At 48.2% G+C, this 26,708-nt stretch overlaps 2 protein-coding genes across 2 annotated transcripts; both read left to right on the top strand.

Annotated features, from left to right (window-relative positions):
* The first annotated feature begins 5,442 nt into the window (after window positions 1-5,442).
* LOC125542486 (Eukaryotic aspartyl protease family protein) lies at window positions 5,443-7,636 on the top strand. Its single transcript, XM_048705539.2, has one exon. It carries the CDS (start codon window positions 5,690-5,692, stop codon window positions 7,208-7,210), a length of 1,521 nt encoding a protein of 506 aa, XP_048561496.1. The 5' UTR covers window positions 5,443-5,689; the 3' UTR covers window positions 7,211-7,636.
* A 14,764-nt stretch (window positions 7,637-22,400) lies between these two features.
* LOC125542487 (transcription regulator) lies at window positions 22,401-26,473 on the top strand. The gene is made up of 11 exons (XM_048705540.2): window positions 22,401-22,671; window positions 23,757-23,864; window positions 23,961-24,031; window positions 24,112-24,161; window positions 24,676-24,749; window positions 24,845-24,907; window positions 25,244-25,331; window positions 25,534-25,596; window positions 25,672-25,751; window positions 25,850-25,921; window positions 26,010-26,473. Exons 2-11 carry the CDS (start codon window positions 23,833-23,835, stop codon window positions 26,089-26,091), a joined length of 675 nt encoding a protein of 224 aa, XP_048561497.1. The 5' UTR covers window positions 22,401-22,671; window positions 23,757-23,832; the 3' UTR covers window positions 26,092-26,473.
* Window positions 26,474-26,708: the final 235 nt, after the last annotated feature.

Genomic DNA, 26,708 nt, shown 5'->3' on the forward strand with positions numbered 1-26,708 from the left:
CAAAAGCAAAATGATTCTACCTCGTCAATTTGTTGGAGTAGAAAGCAAAACCCAAATCACCAAAAACAGAAACCACAAGTACGGCTGTGCTTAGCACTACTCTAGATGCCCTGAAGTAATAAACACATGGAGGTCACGATGTGTGTGTGCTCCAGGACAATGTTAGATTTGAAACACATCTGGTGTCAAACAGTTTCAATCACGTTCCTACTCCAGTATATCTCTAATCATGTCCCTCCCTACCATAGAAACTTAAGAAAAGTCATAGGAAGCTCTTTTTGCAGAGAATATCCTAAAGAAGCACGCGGGCAAGTCCAAATGGAGAGTGGCGTTATAGAAAAGGCGTCGGCGGTTGCTTGATGGATAGCTCTCAGTGTTTGGACATGTTATCACGGGTGTGCTCAGGTTCGTGGCCTTTACCGATGTTGGGTCCTCTAGTTACCTTTGATATGTGGGGGCTCACTTGTGAAGTTGAATTTCATGTGCAAGCGGATTGTAGGGGTGGTGTGATGGGGGAGTTTGTCTGTCTTTCTTTATGGTCTTGTGGTCTTATGATTTGGGAATAGTCCACTTGTATCATGGGATTGTGGCTTGGTTGTCCTTCTGGGCCAAGCATGTAACGGTTTTCGTCCGGTTTTCCGTAAATTAACCAGGCAACTCTCTTCTTCTTAATCAATGAATGAGGCAAAGCTTTTGCCTTCGTTTCGAAAAAAAAATGGGATTTCTTTGGGGTAGGAGGCACGAGTATGTCACGTGATTAAATTCGATAAGTTGTGAGTAATGTAAAACTTTACTAGCGCTAAGAATGTTGGCCCCCTAGAGATCTAAGGCGACTCACCACATGCTGGCTTTTTTCTTGCAAGCTACTATCATTTCCCGCAAAATAGAAACTCTGAGCAAGTTTATTGTTCGCTTTCGTTGAAAATTAAAATTAGTTGCACATGGTAGCAACATCTTAGAGTGTTCAAAAACAAATAACCAATTTGCAAATGTAGAGAGAAAAAACAAATCACGAAAGACATGAACCGCATGTACAAATGAGTGTTAATACTATTCTCGCTGCCACGAATTAATAAACATAAGCAAGTTGTGGTGTGTCCCGCAGAACAACTACAACGTTAGATTTGCAGTACACCGTGCTCCAAACAGTTTTAAGCACAATGCTAGCATGGTAACTTGTAGTTCATGGTTTCGAATATTAAGAGACGACAAAATCATTTTCTTAAAGAAGGATCTCCTATCAAATGATAAGTTTGTATTGTTTGTTTTTATTAACTAGAAACTGCTTGCACATAGTAATAAGAATCCTAGACTGTTTGGAAAGAAAATAATTATGTGTAGCCAAGTTAAAACAGAATTAAATCACCATAAACACAAGAAAAAATTACTATTGTCGGTATTTACCTATTTATGTTAATATTTTAGCATGTAGCCTCGCCATGTCGGTGGGACACGTCCTCTAGGGGAGCTTGAATAATTTCATTCTAGTCTATCACTATAAAATCTATTAATGAGGAGTAACTTATACTAGTGTTATGCATATGACACCAGTCTATGTTACTCTCTCCTTAGTGCAAAATATCATAGTGATAGCATCATAAATGACTTCATTTATTAGCTTGTAGACTCATTTTCTCTTAGTAAGCTCTATGTGATGGTGATATAATATGTTATCATGGCCGTCTCTTTCCTCATATAATACTATGTCGTCTCACTAATATGCCTACGAGGCATTGCATGAATATGCATGTTATTATCTATGTTACATCCACTATGACTAGTCTTAGTAATATGTCAATATATGCAAAAAAAAATGCGTGCATGGGTCAAATGAGCCATAATTGGGTTGGGTCAGTTCTTCACTTCTTCATGACGCAAGTTGTACACAGTACATAGGTACATAGGTTAAGCCAATGGGATTGAAGCAACATGCGGCTAGTAGTTAAGATCACCAAACAATTCTTGCCATCCACGTCTATAAAAAGGCATATGTTTCATTTGCGTTCTCATCTCACACATGAGCAGCAAGATAGTTCCCAAACCCCCCATCTCATATGCTACCTGATGTTCAAAATCTCGATTGATTCTTTTGACCTTCCTAGTGAACCAATCAACATATGGTACACCCAAAGGAACAAGCATTTTTTTGTGAAGAACATCTCACAAAAACTCAAAGCAATGCCAAATGCAGTATCTCTCATGGGGGTAGGAGGCACCGGGAACTCAACGAGATTCAGTTTGGGTAAGTTGCGAGGAACGTAAACATGTACTAGGGCTAAGCATGTGTATCCCCGAGCAAGTTCGTCTGAGTACGGAAGACCGAAAGCAAATGGTTGCTTTTTATTTTTAAAATAGGCTTTCACCTTGCTTCATATATAAAGCAACCACAAAACAGACCAAAAGCAAATGTTTGCTTCTTTCACCCAAGCTAATGATCATTTTACAGGAGCAGAATCTCTTAGAAGTGTACTGTCGTTTTTCATTAACGATTAAAACTAGCTGCCCATGGTAACAGATTGTAAGTGTGTTTTCGAAAATAAAATGATATCACCAAAAACACAAAGCCCACATATATACCATGTATTAGTACCGCTCTCATTGCGCCGAATTAATTAAACTCATGCATGTCACGGTGCGTGCTCCACGACAACATTAGATTTGCAACACACCTGGTGTCAAACAGTTTTAAATCACCAGGTTCCTAGTATTTTTAATCGTGCGCCCACCTACTCAGCAACTTAACAAAAGCCAGAGTGGGGGGAGTAAATTAGATGGAAACCAAGAAGGGTGTCCCCTCTGCACCCCCAGTCCATCCACCAAACCTATCTATCATCCGACTGCCTCCGTTAAACTCCAATCCGTGGACATCACTCACACCACGCTCCAGTACAGTCCCGCCCGCCTGGACGACGCAATGCGAGATGACGAGAAATAGAGGCAGCGCTTGTGAGCGGAGCGGAGCACACGCACCGGAATGAATGAATGACATGAGATCTTGTTTTCAGATAACTTTTGTAAGATCATCAGCTAACATATGTATGTACGGGCCTAATGAGCCATAATTTGATTGCGCTGGTTCTTCGTATCTTCACCACACAATGTGGACTTATCATTGCAGTAGTTAGAGCATCTACACCCGGATGCCCTATATCCGTCTAAAACGCCCGGGCAGGCCGTCCGGTCACTAGCCGGTCACAAAAAACCGACCCAACCGAACCTCTCAAACGGGCCTCAAACGCCCGGACTAACCGGCACTCCTCATGTTCGTCCCGAATGTAGGGCAGATATGAGGCGGCCTGGGCACGCCCAGGCGCATCCGCCACGTCAGCCCGGCCCATCGCTGGCCCACCCCGACCCCACAAAAACCATCGTCCGGCACAAATTCTAGCTCACTCCGCTCCACTCCGCTCCCCTTCCCGACGCTCCCATTTCCCCACTCCGGCAAATCCCTATCGACGGCGAGCATGCCCAGCACCGGCAGCCACTCCGACGGCAGCTCCGGAGACGAGGAGGAGTTGGCGCTCCGTATTGCGCTTGAGGGCTCGCGGATCGATGGCCATTGGAGTTTGCAACTAGTTTCTCCTCCCCTTTGGAGCAAGGTGGAAAAAAGTGCGGGCAGCAACTCCGGCTCCGGTGCAACGCCACCTGTCGTGTGTCGTAGCAGCGCCGATGCGGGTGTCGGCATTGAGCAATCCGAGCAGGAGGCGGCAGAGGCAACGTCGGAGGCGGCGAGGGTGGCTAAGCTCAAGCGCAGGCAAGCCCGCGTCGTCCGGTGCTTGCAAGGCTACATCGTCGTCTCCTATTCCTCCGATGACGACGGGTCCGACGGCTCCGACGTGGACCCACCTCCTGTCGTGGACTCCTACAGTTGTGCTGGCGACCGGAAGGGCAAAGGGCCGGCGAGGAAGTGGTAAGGAACCATCTTAATTTCAAGTTTTAGATGTAGTTTGAACTTGTCCGCCGTATTATGTGTATTACGTGAACTTTGGCTATCTTTTGATGACCCTGTTGTGATCTTTTGACGGACCAATTGTGCATTTGTATGTCCTCTCATGATCTGCGTAGTTTTTATCAACGTTGCATGGTTTAGTATGAATATAGAAGACAGAATATGAGATACGCGGGTGGGGAGGCGCAGATATAGGGAATGGTCGGTCAGTGTTCGCGGGCGTGCCCGGATACGTCCGCCGACGTATAGGGGACCGGATTTTCCAAGTCCGGCTGTAAATGCTCTTAAGCCGATGAGATTGTGGCGATGTGACTAGTGGTTAAGATCCGAGTACAAATCTCAACCAACCATGTCTTTAAAAGGCGTATGTTTCATGTGCACTCCAATCCCACACAAGAGCACCAACATAACTCCCAAACCCGCTGCCACCGGAAGTTCAAAATCCTGATTGATTCTTTCGCTCTCCCTAGTGAACCAATGAACATATGGTATACACAAAGAAGCTCGTGTTGCGAAGAACAACCCACAAAAGCTCTGGCCAATGCCAAATGTAGTTCCTTTGACGGGGGTAGGAGGCACCGGGAAGTCAACGAGATCAAGATTGAACAAGTCGCGAGACCTATAAACATGAAGTAGCACGAAGCATAAGAGTGATCGAGCAGGCAAGGTTTTTGTTAGAAGATCGAAAGCATGTGCTCGCCTCTTTCACCTAGGCTAATGATCATTTCACGAAAGGAAACTATGATGGAGTGCGTTTTAGGGTCTCTTTGATTCAAAGGATCTTCATAGGATTTTTGAAGGATTAGAATCCTTAGAAATTTTTCCTACGTTGGTCGTTTGATTCGTAGGATTGAATTTTGTAGGATTTTTTTTCTTAAGGATTTATTTGTACTACATTTCACAAGAATTTTAACATCCACTTCAACCTCTTGAAAGAAATCATTTGCTTTTCCCATGACACAATCAAACAAACTTAAATCCTATAGGGATCCAATGGACATGCCATTTCAATCCTACGTTTTTCCTATTCCTGTGTTTTTGTAATCCTACGAATCAAAGAGGCCCTTAGTTTCTTTTCATTATAACAGTTAAAACTAGCCGTCCACGGTAGCAAAATCTTGAGCTCATTGGAAAGCAAAATAATTCTGGCTAGCCAGGAGCAGGCCAAGAACACAAGCCCCGCGTACCATGTGCTAGCACTGCTATCGCTGCACCGAATTAGTAATAAACAGACGCAGGTCACGGTGTGTGCCACAGGACGGCAGCTACGTTAGATTTGCATCACACCCCCGGCGTCAAACAGTTTTAAATCACCAGGTTCATAGTACTAGTACATTTCTAATCCTGCCCCGACCTACTCAAACTTAATAAAATTCATACTGACAGGCAGAGCGAGTAAATTAGATGGAAAACCAAGAAGCGTGTCCCCTCTGCACCCCGTACGTAGTCCATCCACCAAACCTATCTACTACCCGTCCGGCTGCCACCGTTAAACTCCGTGGACACCACGCTCCAGTACGCCTCCGCCCGCCTGGATGGAGGTGACGAGAAATAGATGCGCCGGAATGAATGAATGAATGACGTGAGATCTCCCTCCATGTCCACCCCCATCCATTCCGCCACCATCCTTCACCGCTGGCCGCAGTGACGCCCTCCCTCTGCCTACATTCATTCCCATTCCCCTCCCCACGCCCGCGTCACAGCCTTCACTCCACTCCAACCACCACCACCCCTGCCACAATGCAGCCCCTTCTCGGGCTAGCCCTCCTTGCCCTGCTGCTCCTGGCCTCGCCGGCGCCGGCGCTCTGCCGCCACCGCGCGCCGGCCGCGGCCACAACCGAGACGCTCGACGTCGCGGCCTCCCTCTCCCGCGCCCGCGCCGCCGTCTCCACCGACGCCAGCCCCCTCCACCAGTCCCTCGCCGCCACCGACACCGACACCAATGTTCTCCCCGTTAAGGAGGAGCCCTCCGGCGGGCCGAGCGGCCGGCTGGCGCTGAGGCTCCACTCGCGCGACTTCCTCCCGGAGGAGCAGGGCCGGCACGAGAGCTACCGGTCGCTTGTGCTGGCCCGCCTGCGCCGCGACTCGGCCCGTGCCGCCGCGCTGTCGGCGCGCGCGTCCCTGGCCGCCGACGGGGTCTCCCGCGCCGACCTGAGGCCGGCCAACGCCACCCCCGTCTTCGAGGCGTCGGCGGCGGAGATACAGGGCCCCGTGGTGTCCGGCGTGGGGCAGGGCAGCGGCGAGTACTTCTCCCGCGTCGGCGTCGGCCGCCCCGCGCGGCAGCTCTACATGGTGCTCGACACCGGCAGCGACGTCACCTGGCTGCAGTGCCAGCCCTGCGCCGACTGCTACACCCAGTCCGACCCCGTCTACGACCCCTCCGTCTCCGCCTCCTACGCCGCCGTCGGCTGCGACTCCCCGCGCTGCCGCGACCTCGACGCCGCCGCCTGCCGCAACTCCACGGGGTCCTGCCTCTACGAGGTCGCCTACGGCGACGGCTCCTACACCGTCGGCGACTTCGCCACCGAGACGCTCACGCTGGGGGACTCCGCGCCGGTCTCCAACGTGGCCATCGGGTGCGGCCACGACAACGAGGGCCTCTTCGTGGGCGCCGCCGGGCTGCTGGCCCTCGGCGGCGGCCCGCTCTCCTTCCCGTCGCAGATCTCCGCGACCTCCTTCTCCTACTGCCTCGTCGACCGCGACTCGCCCTCCTCCTCCACGCTGCAGTTCGGCGACTCGGAGCAGCCGGCCGTCACCGCGCCGCTCCTCCGCAGCCCGCGCACCAACACCTTCTACTACGTGGGGCTCTCGGGCATCTCCGTGGGCGGCGAGGCCCTCTCCATCCCGTCCTCGGCCTTCGCCATGGACGACGCGGGGTCGGGCGGCGTCATCGTGGACTCCGGCACGGCCGTGACGCGGCTCCAGTCGGGCGCGTACGCCGCGCTCCGCGAGGCGTTCGTGCAGGGGACCCAGTCCCTGCCCCGCGCGTCCGGCATCTCGCTCTTCGACACCTGCTACGACCTCGCCGGCCGCTCCAGCGTGCAGGTGCCGGCGGTGGCGCTGCGGTTCGAGGGCGGCGGGGAGCTGAAGCTGCCGGCGAAGAACTACCTGATCCCGGTGGACGGGGCGGGGACCTACTGCCTGGCATTCGCGGGGACGAGCGGGCCCGTGTCCATCATCGGCAACGTGCAGCAGCAGGGCGTGCGCGTCAGCTTCGACACCGCCAAGAACACCGTCGGCTTCACCGCCGACAAGTGCTAGTGCGCCACCCCTTCGCGGCGAGCGAGCTCGGTTAATTAGCGAGCGAGCGAGTGATTAATTAGCGTGCGTGTGTGCATGTGGTAATTAAGCGGGGCGGTGTGGGGGCGGGGGCTTTGGGAAAGGCAAAGGCGAAGGACGGAAACAAATGCCAGCCTGTGCTCGCTTGCTTTGGCGGTGATGGATGGGTGGTCTGCTCTGGTCTGGTCTGGTCTAGTGTAGCGTAGCGTCCTTCTGGTCTGGTCTGGTCGTCCTCCTCGTCGTCTACCTCTGTCTCTGTGTAACTGTGTCACTGTGCCCATGGCTCGAGCTCGCCGTCGACATGGATGTGTGTGCGTGCTGCTACTGCTACCACTGCCACGTGAACGAATTTGTTCATGGGTTGTACTACCTTTCTTCAACAAAAAGAAAAGCTTGTTGATTATTGCCCATTGCCGAGCCAGTTTGGAAGAGCAGAGAATTTTATCATGCGTCGCATTTGTGCCAAGGTTCTGTTTTGCTGGTTGGTCTTGGGGTCCTAGAGCATAGTGATAAACGAACTTTGCTGGTGACCCATCGGCATCGCATCACATGCTCCGGCTTAATCCTTTTTAATGCATTGCGTTGCATGCATGCACGCGTCCTTGTGGCCTAGAATGCCGCCTGGCTGGAGGATTGATGCCTCATGCAAGGTGCTGACTGCGACCGCTTTCGCTTTGGCCTTTACATGATGCTGCTGACTTGTTCGTCCGCTTTTACCACCTTTCTCCGACATGGCAACATGTGCATCGCCTCATGATAATTAATCAACATGGATGATGCATGCCATGCGTATCATATCATCAGTGTGTGTAACCACAACACCGCGATGCGATACGTGTGTCGTTTGCGACCGACGAAGCTTCTTTCTTCTCTCATCTTACCAGCGTGCATGGACGGGTCACGGGTGGAGCGTTGCATGCAACGACAGCAGGTGCACGCAGCAGGGGGTAGAGTAGTACTCCTACTACTCCCTCCGTTCCAAATTACTCCTCGTAGAAAATGAATGTATCTAGAAACTTCAAATTACTCGTCACATAAATGGCCGTAGTATCTATGAACGGAGGAAATAGTAGTGAAGCCGGTGCGGGGTGGGGTCTATTTAATTATGGTAATGGCGACGACAGTGCGTGTACCAGGGCATCCAGGGCAGTGATGGCGCTGTCTGCTCGCAACCTGGGTGGATGTGGATGGGATCAGGAGGGGGAATGGATGGCAAGAAAAAAGAAGGACGTGTCATACACCGGGCGCGCCGTGCCCGTGCGTCCTGGTCGCTTAATCAATGAATGAGGTTGGTAACCGTTACTGTGTGGACGCATGAATGCACCTGGGCCCGACCTGACCCGACCTCCACCAGATGCTTACCAGGCCGGGCCCGCCTCATTTGCTCCCTTGTCCGGCCCACCGTCCCCGGCTTGAAGAATCAACGCTCCGGCTCCGGCTCCATCTTCCTCCCCCTGCCACGGGCCATGGCTACCGACCTGCATCTGCTGCGGCATTACAGGATTTACAGCGTGCATCGCGCGCCTACGCCGACACTTTTCCGTGCAGAGTAGTAAACGGAACGGGAGCGTGGGTGCATGCATGCATGTGCGCGTCCTTGTCGCTGCGCTGCGTCTCGGCGACGAAGATGGAAAAATCTGAGTGAGTGAGTGAGGCCCCCGACCACGACGTTGAGTTTAACTTCTTATAGGGAAAAAATGATGAACATGTTGCATTATTCCTCGGACATACGTGCTCACGATGCATGGCCTCTCTAGGACGTGAGGTCCAAATGATACCGACAGCGGCACAGGATCCTGTATAACGAGCGGTGGACTGGCGGTTGGCGCTTGGCAGTACACGCACCACGAGTTCTTGGCCGACCTGACCTGGAAATTTTTCCTCTGCCCATCGTTTTGTAGCGGAGTAACAGATCGACTAAAGCGTTATGTACAATAGTACTGTAGTGGAGTAGGACGAGCATGCATGCAGTTGCACTCCATTCTTTTACGCGGAGTAGGTCAATCGGGGGCAGTAGTTAGCTGCGGCATGTAATGTTTTCGAGTAAGTAAATTACGTGTTCGGTCCGTTGGTACACGCGAATTAACCCTCCCTGCTCGGAGTTGATACAATATCGAGTAGGACGAACATGCATGCAGTTACAGCGGGTGTACTATGTACAATAGTGTTACTACGTGCGTACTCTATCTGCACGGTGCCATGGCCGTCCGGTATTTATTTTCACGCCTCACGATCACTCTCACGGACTCACTGCCCACAAAAAAGAAAAGGAAAGAAAACACTCTCACGGCCATGGGTGGTAAAGCCGTGCATGGGTCCCTCGTCGGGTCGGTCGAGTAGCTCTCTGTCCGATCTTTTCAGGGCGCCCATCTCCCACCCATCTTCGGATCATGATGCGGTTTTGGACCCATGGAGCACCGGCATTTCTTTCTTCGCCTGCTCACAAATAATATCCCAAACCAGCAGTTATTAGTAAGAACGTATACTTTGCTCCTACCCTACGCACGTACGTACCGTAACCGTAGGTACACAAGTTTGCTTCGGCACACACCCACGTACGTACATCTTTTTTTTAACATCACTACAGACGCAAGCGCTCATACATACGCCTTGTCCATCACCTGAATGCCGTCCGACCCCAGCACGTGGCGCTGCCTCCAGCTTGGTAGTAGTATTGTATAGTACTATATGTATTCTTGCCCTCCTGCTGTATTTTTCTCTTTTTCTTCCTCTTCGCGGTTGATCTTCGGCATGTTTCGTTCATCTCGTCAAAGCGCGCGCACGAACCGCGAGGCCGAAAGTCCGGCTCGATCAGAGGCTCGTTTTCAGCATGGGCCCTCCTCCGTGTTAAGCCAAGCCCCGGTGATCGATCATCTTTACGGCGAGGTTTGACTGGAAAGCTCGTAGTAGACCAGTATAAAATGGTCTGTCTGTACGGATGGAAACGTGGACTCGGCTCTCTCATCGACTTTTATCTCCGTCCGTGAGGACCGAATTGCGTCGCTCATTACAGCATGTTTTCATTACGTCGCTGATTAATGAATTGCGTCGCTCATTACGAATTGTTTCCATTACGGATGGAAACGTGGACGCGCACTATCGTTTTCAGCTCATCGAAATAGTTATTAAAGTCGCCGCCACAAAGAAAGCCCGCGCGGAGGGACGAATAGTAGGGCGCTGAGGCAGAGGAGAGAGAAGGCGAAATACATTGTGCGAGCCATAACGGCGTCAGTGGAGTAGGGTGTAGGAGAGAAGGTCGGGATGAACGATAGTGACGATGACGCCACTACGGTACGCCCGTCCCCAGCTTGAAGAATCAACGCTACAGCTCCATCTTCCTCCCTGCCACGGGCCATGGCTGCCGACCTGCATCCACGTGCACTTCTGCTGCAGCATTCCTACAGCGTGCATCGCGCGCCAACGCCGATATTTTTCCATGCAGAGTAAACCGAGCAGACCGTCTGAGCGTGCGTGCATCGGTGCATGCATGTGCGCGTCCTTGTCGCTGCGCTGCGTCTCGATGAAGACGAAAAATCTGAGCGAGTGAAGGCCCCCGACCACGACGTGGAGTTTGACTTCTTGGAGGGAAAAAAGGGAAAAAGGCTGCATTATTTTCGGACGTATATTGCGCACGATGCATGCATGGCCTGGGACGTGATGGGATCAATCCTCCGCCCATCATTTTGCAGTGCAGGAACAGATCGAGTAAAGCATTCTGCGCAATATTACTAGCACGGAGGAAGTACTATTGAGTAGGACGAGCACACATGCAGTTGCACTCCATTCTTTTACGTGGTGTAGGTCAGTCAGGAGCAGTAGTTAGCTGGGCCATGTAATGATTTCGAGTAAGTAAATTACGTTTTCGGTCCGTTGGTACACGCTAATTAGGCTTGCCTGCTCAGAGTTGATACTAAAATATTTGAGTAGGACGAGCATGCAGTTACAGCGGGTGTGCGTACAATAATGTTACTACATACGTACTCTATCTGCACCCACGGTTGCTGCCTACCATGGTCGTCCGGTGTTTTGAGTATTTTGGCTGCCCACGATCACTCTCACAGTCTCGCAGCCTCACTGATGCGTGGTAGTAAAGCCATGCATGGGTCCCTCGGTCGGTCCGGTCGGTCGAATAGCTTTGTCCGATCTTTTGAGGACACCACCTTCAGATCAAGATGCGGTTTTGCACCGATGGAGCGCCACCATTTCTTTCTTCACCGGGAGTACCAGCTAACCAACAGTTATCAGACCACACTCACTTTGTGCACAAGTATTGAAGGCCAGATATTACCCGAATGGTAAACTTGAGGATACAGTGTTTAGTGGGAATGCTTCTTCATCATGGCAAGCGATCAGCCATGGACTGGACCTGCTGAAGAAGGGGATCCTTTGGAGAGTTGGTGACGGCCGAAGCATCAAAATTTGGCGCGACAACTGGATCCCCAGACCTTTCAGTTTCAAACCAATAACCGTACAGGGCACATGCAGAATAATGCTTGTGGCAGGTTTGCTTAACCCTAATGGCTCCTGGAATTTAGCCCTACTACAACAATATTTCCTCCCTGCTGATGTTGAAGAAATACTGAAAATCAAAGCATCTCCCAGGCAGGAGGAAGATATCATTGCTTGGGGGCCGGGAAAACAAGGTAGATTTTCTGTCAAAAGTGCCTACAACTTTGCGTTTGAAGAGGCTCATCGTTCTGCAGAATCGGCTTCCATCTCAGCTCCGGATGGAAGAAGAAAAGTATGGCAGCTGATATGGAAATGTGATATTCCACCGTCGGTCCGCAACTTCGCGTGGAGAGTGGCAGTGGACTCTTTGCCAACCTGGAAAAACAAGCACAAACGCGGGCTGGAAACATCGTATCTCTGTCCACTTTGTGCTACAGAAGCTGAGGATAATTTCCACCCCTTTGTGCATTGCCCACTTGGCCGGGAATTATGGTACTCGATGATGGAGGTGTGGTCATTGCCAGATATTGATACGATAAAGCATACGGGAAGAGAGTGGTTGTTGCATGCACTGGACCCTCTTTCTGATGTTGAGCGGTCCATGGTATTGATGACCTTGTGGCGTGCTTGGTTCGTCCGGAATGAGGTGGTCCACCATAAACCCCCACCACCAGCTGAATCTTCGAAGAGGTTCCTTGTGAGCTATCTTGATTCCCTGTTGGGTCTGAAATCTGATGTATGCAACTATCAAGGGAAGGGGAAGAACCCTGTTCTGCGCCAGTGGTGAACTCCAGAGTTTCCCTCAGTAGTGATCGGTGGAAATTGCCGGATGCTGGATGGGTCAAGTTAAACACAGATGGGTCGGTTGATGTAAACGGCAGGGCAGGTGCCGGCATGGTCCTCAGGGATGACAAGGGGGCTATTATTTTCTCGGCATGTCGAGCACTCTTCTCTTGCAGAGATGTGTTGGAAGCCGAGCTTTGTGCGTGTATGGAAGGGATATCTTTGGCGATCCAACGCACTGAGCTACCAATTCTGGTGGAATTGGATTCTATGGTTGCCGTGAAGATGATTCAATCGCAAAAAGTGGATAGATCCTTATACTCAGCCATCGTAAGAGAGATTCAGTACCTTTTGAGTCTTCGTAGATCTTGTATTACTTTTGCTAGTCGTGCTCAGAATAAGGTTAGCGATAGCCTAGCTTCCTTTGCTAGATCTAAAGGTAGAATTATGACTTGGTTTGGTTCTGGACCTTCCAGTAGCTGTAGAGCTAGCCCTTGCTGATTGTAATTTTTTGGATTCTGAGTAATACAAGTCTTCTACCCGCAAAAATAAAATAAAATAATACTCCCTCCGTTCTTAAATATTTGTCTTTTTAGAGGTTTTAAATGATGACTACATACGGAGTAAAATGAGTGAATCTATACTCTAAAATATGTCTATATACATCCGTATGTAGTGACTATTTAAAATCTCTAGAAAAACCAATATTTAAGAACGGAGGAAGTAAATAGTAAGAACGCATACTTTGTTGTCCCTACCCTACGCACGTAACGTACAGTACGTACACAAGCACAAGTAAGTAGCTCCGGCACCCACCCACGTACGTACGTACGTCTTGTACACCACCCCAACGCCGTCCGACCCCACCACGTGGCGCTGCCTCCCTCTTGGCTGTACTGTATCCTTGTCCTCTGCTGTATTTTTCTCTCCTTTTCTTTCTCTTAGGGCATCTCCAGCCGCGTCTCAGGAAGGCCTTCTCAGGCGTTTTTTTTACGCCAGCGTCGAAAAATCGGCCCAGTGTTGTCCCAGGAGCTCGATTTTCACCGGCTTGGGCCGAAAACAGCGCCGGCGGACCCAGGCCGAACCCGGCGCGCTGGGGGGCGCCCGGGGGCGCCGGGGCGAACTGTTTTGATGCGAAACAGCCGCGGGCCCGCCGTGTCAGGGACACGGCTCTCTTCTCGCCCCTTCGTCGTCCTCATCGCCTCGTTTCCCGCGGCAAATCAATGCCAAAGCTGTCGTGCTGCCGCGCCGGTCAGCCTGCGCCATTAATGCCTCACGGGCGGCGCAGTGAAGACCGGATGACGCGCGTCCCTCGCCCTCCCTCACCCGCCACGCGTACTCACGGCGGCTCGCGAACGGGCGGCGCCTCGGCCTATATAAGACGCGCCCAAGCGCACTCGGCGACTCGCACTCTCTCGTCTCGCCGTCGTCGTTTCTCCCTTTCCTCTCTCTCGCCGTCTCCAGTTCATCACACCCATGGCCGAGCGCTTCCCAGGCGCCGACGCGGCGGCGAACGGCTTCGGCCGCCGCCATCTTCACGAGAACGAGGCTCGCCTACTTTTCGAGGCCGAGTACCTGGTCCCGCCGGACATGCGGGTGCCCGGGGCGTGGAGGATCAGCGTCGGCGGTGTGCCGGTGCCCCCGATACCCACCGGCGCGGCGCGGCGTGCGGAGATCGCACGCATCCGCTCGTCCCTGCCGCGTGCGGCGAGGGAGGGGCCACGGTACGTCCCCGACAGCCCGCTCTGGGAGCCTTATTTCCGCCGCCGTCACGCCGAGCAGTTCGAGGCCACCGCGTCGAGCCCTCCGGCAGGCTCAACGCCGTCGGCCGGCGTCGGTGGTGGGGCGTGCCCGGGCGCACATTGGAGGCCGTCCTCGAGTACATCGAGGGCGGCAACACGCCGCGCCTCGAGTACCCCGCTCCCCCGTCCTTCACACGCCGTCGGGGAAGCTCCTGGACCCCGAGGCGCATGGAGACCGGGGGGTCCTCCTCCTCGTCCGGCGGCTCCCCCTGCCTCCACCTCCGCCCCGTCAAGCCGGAGCCCCAGGGCGCGCCTGTCAGCGCGCGCACCCGCAGCTCCGGCGTCCGCATCGGCGACAACGCCTCCCCCACCGGCCGCTTCGTCCTCGTCGAGCCCAAGCCGGAGGCCAAGCCGGAGCCCGGCCTCCCCGCGGAGTACGAGGAGATAGCCCGGCGTGGCTTCTCCGACGAGGACGCCCTGCGGTGGGCGCGGGACGACTACCTCCGCGACGAGATGGTCCGGCAGCGCTGGGCCCTGGAGGAGATCGCCGCCCGCAAGCGTGGGCGTGAGGACGAGCACGGCGCTGTGGTCCTCGACAGCGACGACGACGATGACGCCCCCGGACCGTCCAACCCGCCGCGCCAACCGGGGGAGGGATGCAGCAGGGACGGTGGAGGCGTCGGCGGGGGCGACGACGACGACGGTGACTACACGCGGTTCTACAGCCTCCTCGGCATGTAGAACCGCGTGGGCGGGCGGTGAGGCGGGCGGCGAGGGAAACAGCGGGGGTAACCCGCGGTAGTTTTTCTTTTTTTTGTAAAATATGTTTAAATTTGAACGAACTCGAACATATTTGTATTGTGTTTGCGTCAAATTTAAACATTTTAAAAAGCCGTGGGGGACTGCGACTGGGGGGCATCATACCCCAATGCGCGGTTTAGTACTGATGCGCTTTTAGGGGACGATTTTTTGCTCCTCCTAAGGGCCAATGACTGAAGATGCCTTTAGCTGCTGTTCTCTGGCATTTCTCTTCCTCGTCAAAGCGCGCGCACGAACCGCGAGGCCGAAAGTCCGGCTCGATCGGAGGCTCGTTTTCAGCGTGGGTCCAACTCCTCCTCCTCCTCCGTGTTAAGCAAGCCCCCAGTGGTCGATCGATCATCTTTACGGCGAGGTTTGACTGGAAAGCTCGAAGGCTGGTGTAGTATAAAATCGTTTGTCTGTACGGATGGAAACCTGGACTCAGCTTTCTCATTGACTTTTACTTTCATCGATCTTTTAGTTTAGTTTGTATATAAGTTTTGTCCAAAATCAAAGTATATATACTTTAATCAAACTTACGGAAAAATATATCAACATTCACAATGTCAAATCATTATGAAATGTACTCTCTTTGTTTCTAAATGTAAATCTTTTTAGATATTTTAAATGGACTGCAACATACGGATGTATGTAAACATATTTTAGAGTGTAGATTCACTCATTTTGCTTCGCATGTAGTCATTTGTTGAAATCTCTAGAAAGACTTATATTTGAGAACAGAAGGGGTAGTTTCATAGTATATATATCTGGTATTGTAGATGTTGCTACTTCTTAGTATAAATTTGGTCAAATTTTGCAAAGGCTGACATAAATCTAATACGCAGAGTAAAAAAGACCGGAGGGAGTATCCCGGTCGACTTCTCCCATCCAATCACATGGCTTGGATTTACTCCCTATGTAAACTAAACACTCTTAGGGCATGAACTATGGTGGCATATGTATATGGATACATATGCCATGAGAAAAAGACACATATATTGATTTTTTTCTCTCTTCAATGTAAGTTATCATTAGTGGACCTTATTAAGGAATAGAAAATAAAGACTCTAATCCACATGCATCTCTCTCTCCACTTCAAATTTTTCAGTTTTTTTTTACATTGAACCACACTTTTTCTCTCCAAGCATCCGTTTTTCCATCCAAACCTACTTTTCCTGACATCCGATCCTACGTAGCATGCAAGGCACACTCTATGGCCATGCATTGGCAATGCCCTTACATTTCTTTACGAAGATAGTAGGGGTCACAATTTGCCATCATCATGCAGGCTCGAAAATCCTGTAATTACATACGTAAAACTTCTACGTGTAGGCAACATGCGTGATCGTTTCTAACCCCGAAGGTCCCCTACGCAAATGACCTAAAGGATTTTAGACTCATTAGCTTATGCAATACTATCATCTATTAGATCATCTCTAAATACATGGTAAATCAGCTTCGCCCGTTGCTAATGGAGCTTGTTTCGGAAAAACATAGCATCTTTATGCCGGAAAGACTAATTTCGAATAACTCAATAATAGCCTTTGAGTGTATATATTATATTTAGTCCTTGAAAGATGATTCACCAACCTTTTATGCTTACAAGCTTGAACTCTCAAAAGCCTATGATCGTGTAGGGACCTTTTGGATATGGCCTTACTTAGATGGTGTTTCTCTCATAACTAGATTTCTTGCATTATGGCGTGTGTTTCTTCTGTCAAATATTCAGTGTAGTTTAATGGGAGGTTAGTGGAACCCTTCACCCCTTCGAGGGGCCTCTGTCAAGATGACCCATTGTCTCTTAAAAAAATATTTATGTTGTTGGCGTTTTATGTGTGTTGATCAATAAGTCTATGTCCGAGGTAGGTAGGGAAGTTGTCAAAATATGTTGAAGAGCACCAAAGTTTTTGCATCTCTTGTTCACAGATGATTCATTAATTATTGTTCGTCTGGATGCCCAAGCAGCAGGTGGTATTGGTTAAAGGTTTGCATAACACACATCATTGATGGGTCTACTGATAAACCAGACAAAGTGTTCCATCCTTTTTTCGATAACTGCCTGCCGGCTGCGACAGTGGAGATCAAAACCACTCTGGAGTGATGTAGGAAATCTTTCACCTAAAATACTTGAGTCTTCCGGTTCCCGAAGGAAGAATGCATAAGGGCATATTTGAAACGCTGCAAGCACTGTTTGGAAAAAAATGGGAGTTTCAATTTTTTTCATATATTCAAAACATGATCACATTTTCAAAATTTGTTCAAGTTTTTATATTTTTTTTAATTTCTAAAAATGTTCCAATTTTCAAAATGGTTCAAAAATTCGTTCACGTTTTCAAAATTTGGTCAGTTTTTCAAAAATGTTTCAGTTTAAATTGTTCATATATTTTAAAACCATTCAGAGTGTTCTAAAGTTGTTCGTATTTTAAAAAGATGTTTGAATTTTTTATATAATTGTTAACTAATTTGAATGGTGTTCGTGTCTGAAAAAATGTTCATTTTTGCAATAAAATTCACGGTTGATAATTCAGAAAATGATCAGATGTGCTGCTGCCGTTTACTGCTTTTAATGTTTTGCGTTGCTTTTTTAAGCAATAATGTTTTGCGTTGCTATGTACTCACAAACGCTCATCAGATCAACTGGCTAACAGTGCACATTCTCAAGTGGTAGGTCCTGTGATTGATCAATCCCTCGTGAAAGTAACTTTTTTTTAGGTAATCTGATAAAGCTTTTATTCAACCGTCACAGCCATTACAAGGACGAAAGGAATTCCATCGGGCTGGCATAACCTAACATCGCGAAAGTAACCAGTGTTTGGATTTTCCCTGTTATATTGCGCTACAGTGTACAACAGGTGATGGGCTTGGCCCAGTAGGTCGCTGCCCTATGCGGAAGGTCAATTGTTTGATGGGAGCCCCAATGCCGATTAGGAGAAGCGGTGCTTGCTACAGCGCCAAGTAGGTCGGCCCCGAAGGGGCATCGCGCAAAATGGTAATAATAAAAGCGCGAAAAGAATCCAAAAACTTACGCTCTTGGGATGAGTCGAACCCGTGCCCTACACTACGTGCTGGTGTTCGGCTAACAATAATGTTTTGCGTTGCTATGTACTCACAAACGCTCATCAGATCAACTGGCTAACAGTGCACATTCTCAAGTGGTAGGTCCTGTGATTGATCAATCCCTCGTGAAAGTAACTTTTTTTAGGTAATCTGATAAAGCTTTTATTCAACCGTCACAGCCATTACAGGGACGAAAGGAATTCCATCGGGCTGGCATAACCTAACATCGCGAAAGTAACCAGTGTCTGGATTTTCCCTGTTATATTGCGCTACAGTGTACAACAGGTGATGGGCTTGGCCCAGTAGGTCGCTGCCCTATGCGGAAGGTCAATTGTTTGATGGGAGCCCCAATGCCGATTAGGAGAAGCGGTGCTTGCTACAGGGCCAAGTAGGCCGGCCCGAAGGGGCATCGCGCAAAATGGTAATAATAAAAGCGCGAAAAGAATCCAAAAACTTACGCTCTTGGGATGAGTCGAACCCGTGCCCTACACTACGTGCTGGTGTTCGGCTAACAAAAACTTACGCTCCTGGGACGAGTCAAACTCGTGCCCTACACTACCTGCCGGTGTTCGGCTAACCACTATGGCGTGTCATTGGAAGTGACATAATGCAGCACTAACGCTTTAAAAACTATCATAGCCGCTCATACATGATTTTCTTTAAAAAAATGAAACTTCATAGATTTTGGAAAAAGTTCATGAACATGCAAAAGAAAGGTTGGCCTATTCAAGAAAAGTTCAATGATTTTGAAAAAAGTTCATTATATTTTAAAAAATAGTTCACTAAATTCAAAAAGGTTCATCAAAATTTTGAAAAAGCTCACCAAGACCCGAACGACCGCGCCTCCTTACGTGCGAGGGCCCCCACACCAGCCCCATGCCACGGGACAGAAGGAGACCCCCGCCACTGTCGTCGGCCCCCGGGCTTAGCCCAACGGCGTCCCCGGGCGGTGACGGGGGAGGGCAAAGGAGGTGACGCCCCCAGTAGCTAGGGGTGTAGTACCCTCCAAATCGCTCGAGCGGGGCCAACGTGGGGTCGGGATGGGATGGAGAGCGGGTTCCTGGTCTGTCGGTGTATTCAAAAAATGTTCAACATGCATAAAAATATATTCCATGTGTACACTGAAAATGTACATGTGTAATGAAAAAAAGACATGTGCATAGAAAAGGGAAAAAACGAAGAAAACCAGTGAAAGAAACAAAGAAAAACAAAGAGAACAAAAAAACAAAGAAACCGATGCACAACAGTGAAACACAGAGAAACTGAAGAAACCCTCTGAAAACCAAGTAAGAAACAATGAAACCAAAAATAAAAATAAAAAAGGAAAGGAAAAAACTAAAAAAACAACTAAAAGAAATAAAACCAAAAAACGACAAAAACCAAATAGAAACGTACAAAAAACCGCTCTTGAAAATCCAATGTTCAGTAATCTCAAATTAGGCAGCCCCTACTGTTGCTACCGGAAAACCTTTCAATTGTGGGGATCTTCTATCTTTATATAAGCGAGAGATATAGGGTGTGTTTGGTTTGTGCCCCAATCAGCCCCACCAAAAATTTGGCATGACCAAAAAATTGGTAAGTTGTTCTTGTTTGGTTTACAACCATCGTACGTCCCAATTTTTTTGACAAAATCCGTGAGCTACCATTTGGTTTGCTGACAACCAAGGTGGCAAACTTTGGAAATTTAGTACTGCTTGGCGCTTCATTTTTCTTGAGTCAATAAAAAAATGTCATGTAATTTTTGTAATTAGCTACAATACGATTAAAGGAAAGGGCATGCAAAAGTACAATGTACGTTATGTTTGTCACAAATAATTCTTTTCTTTCCCTCAGGAAACCCCCTTTCTTGAGAAAAAAATCCGTTTTCTGTAGTAGGCAGCTCTTTTTTTTAGGCACGTAGTAGGCAGCTCTGCTACTAATAAACTGGAGTAATTACTTGACCGCTTGCAATGGATTATAGTAGATCTAAATAACCCAAATTCAGAAGGAAAAAAAAGTCCAAACAGCCACCGCTAAAAATATCCAAACAACTGCTAAGTACGTGGGGGTCGTTGTGCTTCCGCTAGCGATTAATCCGGCTACCTACGCAAATAATAACAGGAAACAGTAGCCACGTATGGAGAGAATCTGGCTGCCAATTTTTTGGCGAGCGTTTTGCTCGCCCTCCGCGCGCCCGCAGGTTGGCGAAAATAACACGGAGGACTCCCGGGCATGCAGGGCGAGCCAAAGTTTTGGTCTCCATCCAAACAACAGCCAAATTTCACGGGCACGCCAATTTTTTGGTATGGTCATTGTTTGCTGTAAACCAAACACACCCATAGCTCCCATGCTTTGTTGGCGCGCCTTGACCGAGCTGTGACGAAGGGAGACTGGGGAGCTCCTATTCAGCGGCCTGCACGCTAAATAGCGAGGAAACACGCACCCCCGCTCCCATTCTTTTTTCTTTTCTTTTCCTGTTTTTGATTTTTCTTGTTTAAAAAAATTCGAGATAAAAAAGTTCTGAACTGCAAAAGAACATGAACTTTTAAAAAACATTCCAATGAAGAATATTGATTCCAAAAATATAATCGAATTTAAAATTGTTCTAGAGGGATTAGACAAGAAAACATAGAAATACTAAGAGGAAATTTTCTGCAAATCAATAACCTATAGTACCACTACAGAAATACATATGGGAAGATTTGAGCGGGCATTTTCTGTTATCCTTTTCTATGTTCTTTTTGCTATATAAGGTACTATAGTACCACTACAGAAAATGAAATTGACAATTGCTTCTTCTAGAAATTAGCCGATCATTCTCTCGTAACCTAACATGTTGGAACTTGACAACTTTACATGCACCATGCACTAACTACAAATTGGTATATTTTTCTTTAAATGTTCTATACAAAATCCAACTCAGAACTTGACAACTTTAGTACTATAAAAACATTATATTATTATACAAGAACCGTTTTCTAGAACAATCAAACATCATAACTTGACTAAAACAAAATCACGCCAAGTAGAGCACCTAGGCATTCAGAATGGGATATATGTCCAGTTAAATTAGGCCTAGCTTATTAGCGATTAGATGAAGACATAGCTATGGGCATTACCAAATACCTCATGGCATGGACTATGTGAATAAACTAACTTATGACAGAATGGGGAACATATGAAATACTACTGGACAAGTGTCAAGCAAAAAGAACGAATGAAAACATAGGAGACTGTCGCATATAGATGTGCAAAAACTAGGATTAGAACCAGACATAAACGTGAACTAACAAAAAGTAACATGCTAAGGAGAATTTGTCAACAAACCATGACAAACTAAATGTCTCAAGTTGAAGTTAACTAACTAAAAACAAATGCACTATACCCTCGAAATTATTACAATACACTCCACAATCTACTATTGATTTATACTCCAATACATGTAGAATCACTCTCCAATCCCACAAGATTAATACTCAGAGCCAACATCTTCCTAAGAATTACAAAACCCCTAGTATTTGTTACACAGATGGCAGAGGGACACGCACCAACACACGGGAAATGCCATCCATCACATGAGATGGATTTACACGCATGAACAGGATACATTTATACACATGCAAACAGAAGATCTAAAAAAGGGGGCGAAATTTTCTACCCCAAACCCTAGATACCAGAGACACCGTCCATCATTGCACACAGCTAGATCCACGCTTAAACAAACAGCAACACAAAGAACGAGCACCACGAAAAACACAAACCCTAACCGAAGACTTGAGGGGGATTAGGGTTAGAAGAAGAACGAAGCAGAGGAATCCATCACGTGACAGAGGGAGAAGAACACAGAAGAAGAAGTCGGATTAGGGTTCGTCGATGCGCTCCCTCGTCGATCCGCCTAATTCGCCTGAGATTCTCACTCAGTCTTCGAGGAAGAAGAGAAGTCGTCGGGGGAAAAGCAGAGGAGGAAACAGAGGACGCCACGGGAAAACAGAAGAAACAGGGAGTCGGGGGAAAGACCTAGACGACCACGGGACGGGGGCGAATCAGATTCTAAACAGGCCGGCCCGCCTAATACCGCTGCAGGCGCCGGTTTGCCGAGTGAACTAAAACCGGCGTGTGTGGCGCTGAATAGGAAATGCCGCATTTCTCTCTCGGACTCTTGAGAAGAAGAAAAAAAGATGCGCATCCCGGGGGCGGGGATCCGGTCAGTTCCGCTTCCGCCGACGGTTATTCCTGCCGAGCGCGAAACGGCCGTTTCCCCCGGGGGCCCACAGGCACGCGACACGCGGAACGGATAACGCTCCCTACTCCCGTCGGTTGATTCCCCGCCTCACCGTGACCGTGAGCGAGGGAAACCCACGGCACACCACACCGCGCGGCGCGGGCCTTGAAGACTTCCCTTCCCGCGGGTCCTACCTCTCGTTCTCATCATCATCATCTATCCACGAGCAGCGGGAGCGAGAATAAAATAAAGAGGAAAATTCCGAGGAGGCGGAGGAGGAAGAGGATAAACAAGTAGCGGGAGGGAGCGGTGGTGGTGGTGGTGGGTGGCAGGCAGGCAGATCCCGGCAGCTCCGCGCGCAGGGAGCACACGCTTTTCGTCTCGTCTCGTCCTCCTTTTCGAGATCTCGCCAGGTACGGATCCATCGACCTCTGCCCCTTCTTCTTCTTCTTCTACCTCCTGCCTTACGCGCGTCCTGGGGCCGCCTCTCCTCGCGCGAGATCTGCGCGCTGTCCCGCCGTCGCGCCCGCTGCTCGATTCGGCGCCGCAGATGTGGCAGCCGCGGCGGCGGTGCTTCGGGAAACGGGGGAGGGGAGCGGTGGTGCCGTGCGTGTCCGCCCCTTAGAAATTAAGGAGACACTTGTCCCGTTTTGCTTCCTCCGATCGCATGTTTTTGCTGGTTTGTTTGTGATGAAGGAGTAATTCTGTTCGGTATACATGTAGTAGTATCCTACTGTCTAGCAGTCTGATAAAGGATGTAGTATCGATGCTTTATGTTTATCCATAATTTTGAGATCTGCACTCTACCCCAGAAGAAACTTAAAATAGTGTCTGCAGATGGGCCGCATCCGACATTTTCATTGCGCTGTCCACCAAAAACTGCTCCGCCGAATGCATGTGTAGGAGTAGGAGGACATCACACTGCTTTGCACTCGCATTCTCACCACTGGCCAACGCATGCTAGGAAGTTTTGTTTGTTGGATGCCATGGAGATGGATTTGTTTCCACTATTGCTCCATTTCAGTCCAGTGTTCGTGACCCATACTGATGCGAGAAGAGGGGAGGGGGATTTTTGAGTCGCTGGGGACTCGGTTCTGTCTGGCTGCTGTATATATGTGCAGATGATTGAATTTAGGTAGGTGTTTTGTCGCCTGCTTAGCTGTTGGTTGGTAGCACAAAACTGATATCCAGATTGAAGAAGTGGCTACTCATTTACTAAGTTGGATATTGATGCCTGCACCAAATGGGAGATGTGTGGTTGCTGTAGTAATTATGTTCTTGCTGGCTTTCTCTCCAACCACCTGGTGCCACATGCAACTAAGTGTAGTTCCTATGGCCTCCACTTCACTTCCACAGCATTGGCAACCATATGTTTACTGAAACAAACTGCAGACTGAATTTGCTACAATTGTTTTGTTGTATTAATGTGGTTTGATCACATCTCATCTTATTTGCTTGATTTTCTGTTGATTACTCTTTTGATGTGTTGATTTGCCAGTTGGGATTTTGAAGCTCCGCTTCTTGATACTCATCTGATCTGGTGGCTATTTGTATGAGTTCACAAGACATTCGACATGAAGCTTTTAGAATACACCCCGTTCGACCGGTATGCCACCTTTTCTTCTTTGTTGTCCTCACAGTGCTCCTGGTAACATGGAATTTTCTTGGGCCTAATGTATTACATTTGTTTGGCTGTTTTCAGTGTAAATGTGTTCCTTGATCAACTAAACCTTGGTGATTGTACAATTAGGGGAAGCCTTGAAGCCTTCTCATGTAAGAGTATACTCCACTGAGTTTCTTTACTGAGTGCATTGCATCATGGCAATAGGCTGAAGCTCCACTTTAATTTACAGGCAAGCATGCAGGAAATGATCGCCGGCTTTCAATCAGCCTGGAACATGAGGTGCATACTTCTCTTCAGCCTATGATTTTATGACAGCTGATATCCCTTATCTTTTGGCGCTGAGGTGAATCAGTAGGCATTTGCACTACTGTGTTTGGTTAGGAAATTATGTGTGACGTTGGAATCATATAAAAAACGGATCTAGCTTGTGAAAGCTTGTAGTAACGTATGGTACCTGTTCAAATCAATACGTGTAAGCTAATTTTGATATTTCTTTCATGTTTGAATTTGGTTTGTAGACAGGATTTAATTTCGTGGAGGTCTTTTTGCTTGCCTGACATGTTATGAAGTCATTTGCATGTGAACTATATAAATGTGTATATGTTAAAATAATAATAATAATTGTTTTCAATGTTCTGTATGACCTTTCCCCCCATGAGCATCTTATTCTGAAAGATTAGCATATCATGCCTTTGAAAGGTATCATGTTTGGTTTTCCATCCTTACCAAAATTTATGCGTCTGAGCATGCCAGCGACAATCTCTGCCATTTAACCACTCTGTTGCACATTCAGATTCTTGATTACCTTGGCAAGTCTTCTGATAGTGATCCTCCTTCACCTGTGGAGCATTTGTCTTGTAGATCTAGGTAAGCATTTGTCTGATAGTGATCCTCCTTCACCTTTGTTTTGCACATTTTATGTTTAATTAGCCTGATGCCTTTTTATGTTGTGTTTATTCCAGCCGGAAAACGTTGATATATCTAGTTCTCACTCTTGGCCATATGTATCCAGATTATGATTTCAGGTAATTTTTGTGTTACATGGAGTGTGTTCTGTATAGTCTGGGAGGAAGGATAATGGGTAATGTCATACTCAGCTTTTTTTGGGCGATATGGCAACCCGCTATTGTCCTTTCCAACCAGCCTGAGGGGGTGTTGTCAAATGGCATGACAAACGGATTAATATTCGTTGCTCTTTTGAGCTGAGAGTTCAATTCTCTCCATTTCCCTTGAACATGTTGGTATTTTACAGAGCCGTACCTTTCTTAAGGTCTCCTTACTGTTATGCGACACTTGCATGATGGGATGACCTTCAGATTAAATTTAACATCCTCTTTGTCAACATCTGTTTCGCTTAGCAGTGCTGTTCGGGCACACCTATTCTTCAAAGAAGAAGACATGGAAAGTTTCAAGCAGATGCTAGACAACTACTTATCGGAGGCTTCTAGGGTAATGCTTTCACGCGTTCCACGAATTTTACTCTTGGTCGATAAACATGTTTGTAAACATACACAAATAAGTTATGGAATGTAAAAGTGAAATTTATAGTTGCAACTATGTTTTCACTCAACTGCTCAACTTACAAATGATACTGGGACTGTTTTCCACCCACCTGTTCTATATGCTTAACCTGAATCGGACTATTGTTCAGCTCTGGGCAGCAAGAAATGAAGGCAGTTCTCTTCTGGACAGTATGACTAAAGCTATTGATGAGGTGTGCATCAGTAAATGCTTAGTTCAGAAAAGTCAGCAGTCCTATATTCTATGTTTACACATTATTTTGTAACAGGTTATCAAAATCAGGGAGTGTGACATCTACAGCTACAACCCAGACTCTGACGGAGACCCATTTCTAGAGAAAGGGGCCATGTACGGCAATCATATCCACGGAAACAATGCTTGAATTGAACTTAAAAGCATTTTGAAGGATACTCTAATGTCTAAATGGCATTCTGTTTTGCTTGCAGATGGTCGGTCAACTTTTTCTTCTACAACCGGAAGCTAAAGCGAGTAGTGAGCTTTCGCTGCTGCTGTACTAGGTATGTGCACGCCTTTTTCTTATGAAGAACACTGTATGAGGAGTTCTGAAACTACATCAGTCACTGATAAGTTGCTGTACCACCACAGCAAATTTGCAGGAGATGACTTCCTTGCTGGTGCACTCTCAGATGGCGAGGAGGAAGATGCGTTGATCGACATGGACATATGACTGACTCGGTTCGGCTAGGAACATGACCAACCAACCAGTGTGACCTGTTTGTGTAATATACAGCTCGTATGGCGACAGTTCCCAGTAGGAAACTACGTATGGCGGCAGTTCCCTGTAGGAACTTTTGTAGCTTGACTTTGTCTGTCTGTTTGGAGAGCATACACTTTTGGCCTCTGTTATTATCGTCAATGTTTGTAGATACAAGATTTAACTTCAGTCTGCCAAATTTGAACTGGCATAGTTTGTCCCTTTGGTCTGGACTCTGGAGACATGTTTCCAGGAATTTGGCTTCAGTTTGCAGTCTTATGCATGTAAATTGGATTCTTGAATTTGAACCATTCTCTGTACTTATCCAGTTGCTATGTGGTTGCTGACATGCTCAGATCAACAGGGTTAAGAAGTGTTCAGAAAGCTGGGGGACTTAAAGTAGTTATGGATTCATAGTGGACCTCGGAAGTGCTTCTATTGCTTGAAGAGGAAAAATAAGGCCATACCACATTTGTGGTGGTTAGGGTTTAACCCAGTTACATTTGTTACTTGTTCAAAGGAAAGATTGACCCATTTGATCAGCCAATGAATAGTAGGGACAGTGATATCTCCTTGTCGTTGTGGAGTCA

This window comes from Triticum urartu, chromosome 3A, assembly GCF_056163025.1.
Source record: "Triticum urartu cultivar PI428250 chromosome 3A, HENAU_Tu73, whole genome shotgun sequence".
NCBI lineage: Eukaryota > Viridiplantae > Streptophyta > Magnoliopsida > Poales > Poaceae > Triticum > Triticum urartu.

Excerpts from the sequence above, each read along its gene's own strand:
- LOC125542486 (XM_048705539.2), top strand. The coding sequence starts at position 5,690 with ATGCAGCCCCTTCTCGGGCTAGCCCTCCTTGCCCTGCTGCTCCTGGCC.
- LOC125542487 (XM_048705540.2), top strand. The coding sequence starts at position 23,833 with ATGAAGCTTTTAGAATACACCCCGTTCGACCG. Across the intron at positions 23,865-23,960 it reads GAATACACCCCGTTCGACCG|TGTAAATGTGTTCCTTGATC; the intron begins GTATGCCACCTT and ends GGCTGTTTTCAG. Across the intron at positions 24,032-24,111 it reads AAGCCTTGAAGCCTTCTCAT|GCAAGCATGCAGGAAATGAT; the intron begins GTAAGAGTATAC and ends TTTAATTTACAG.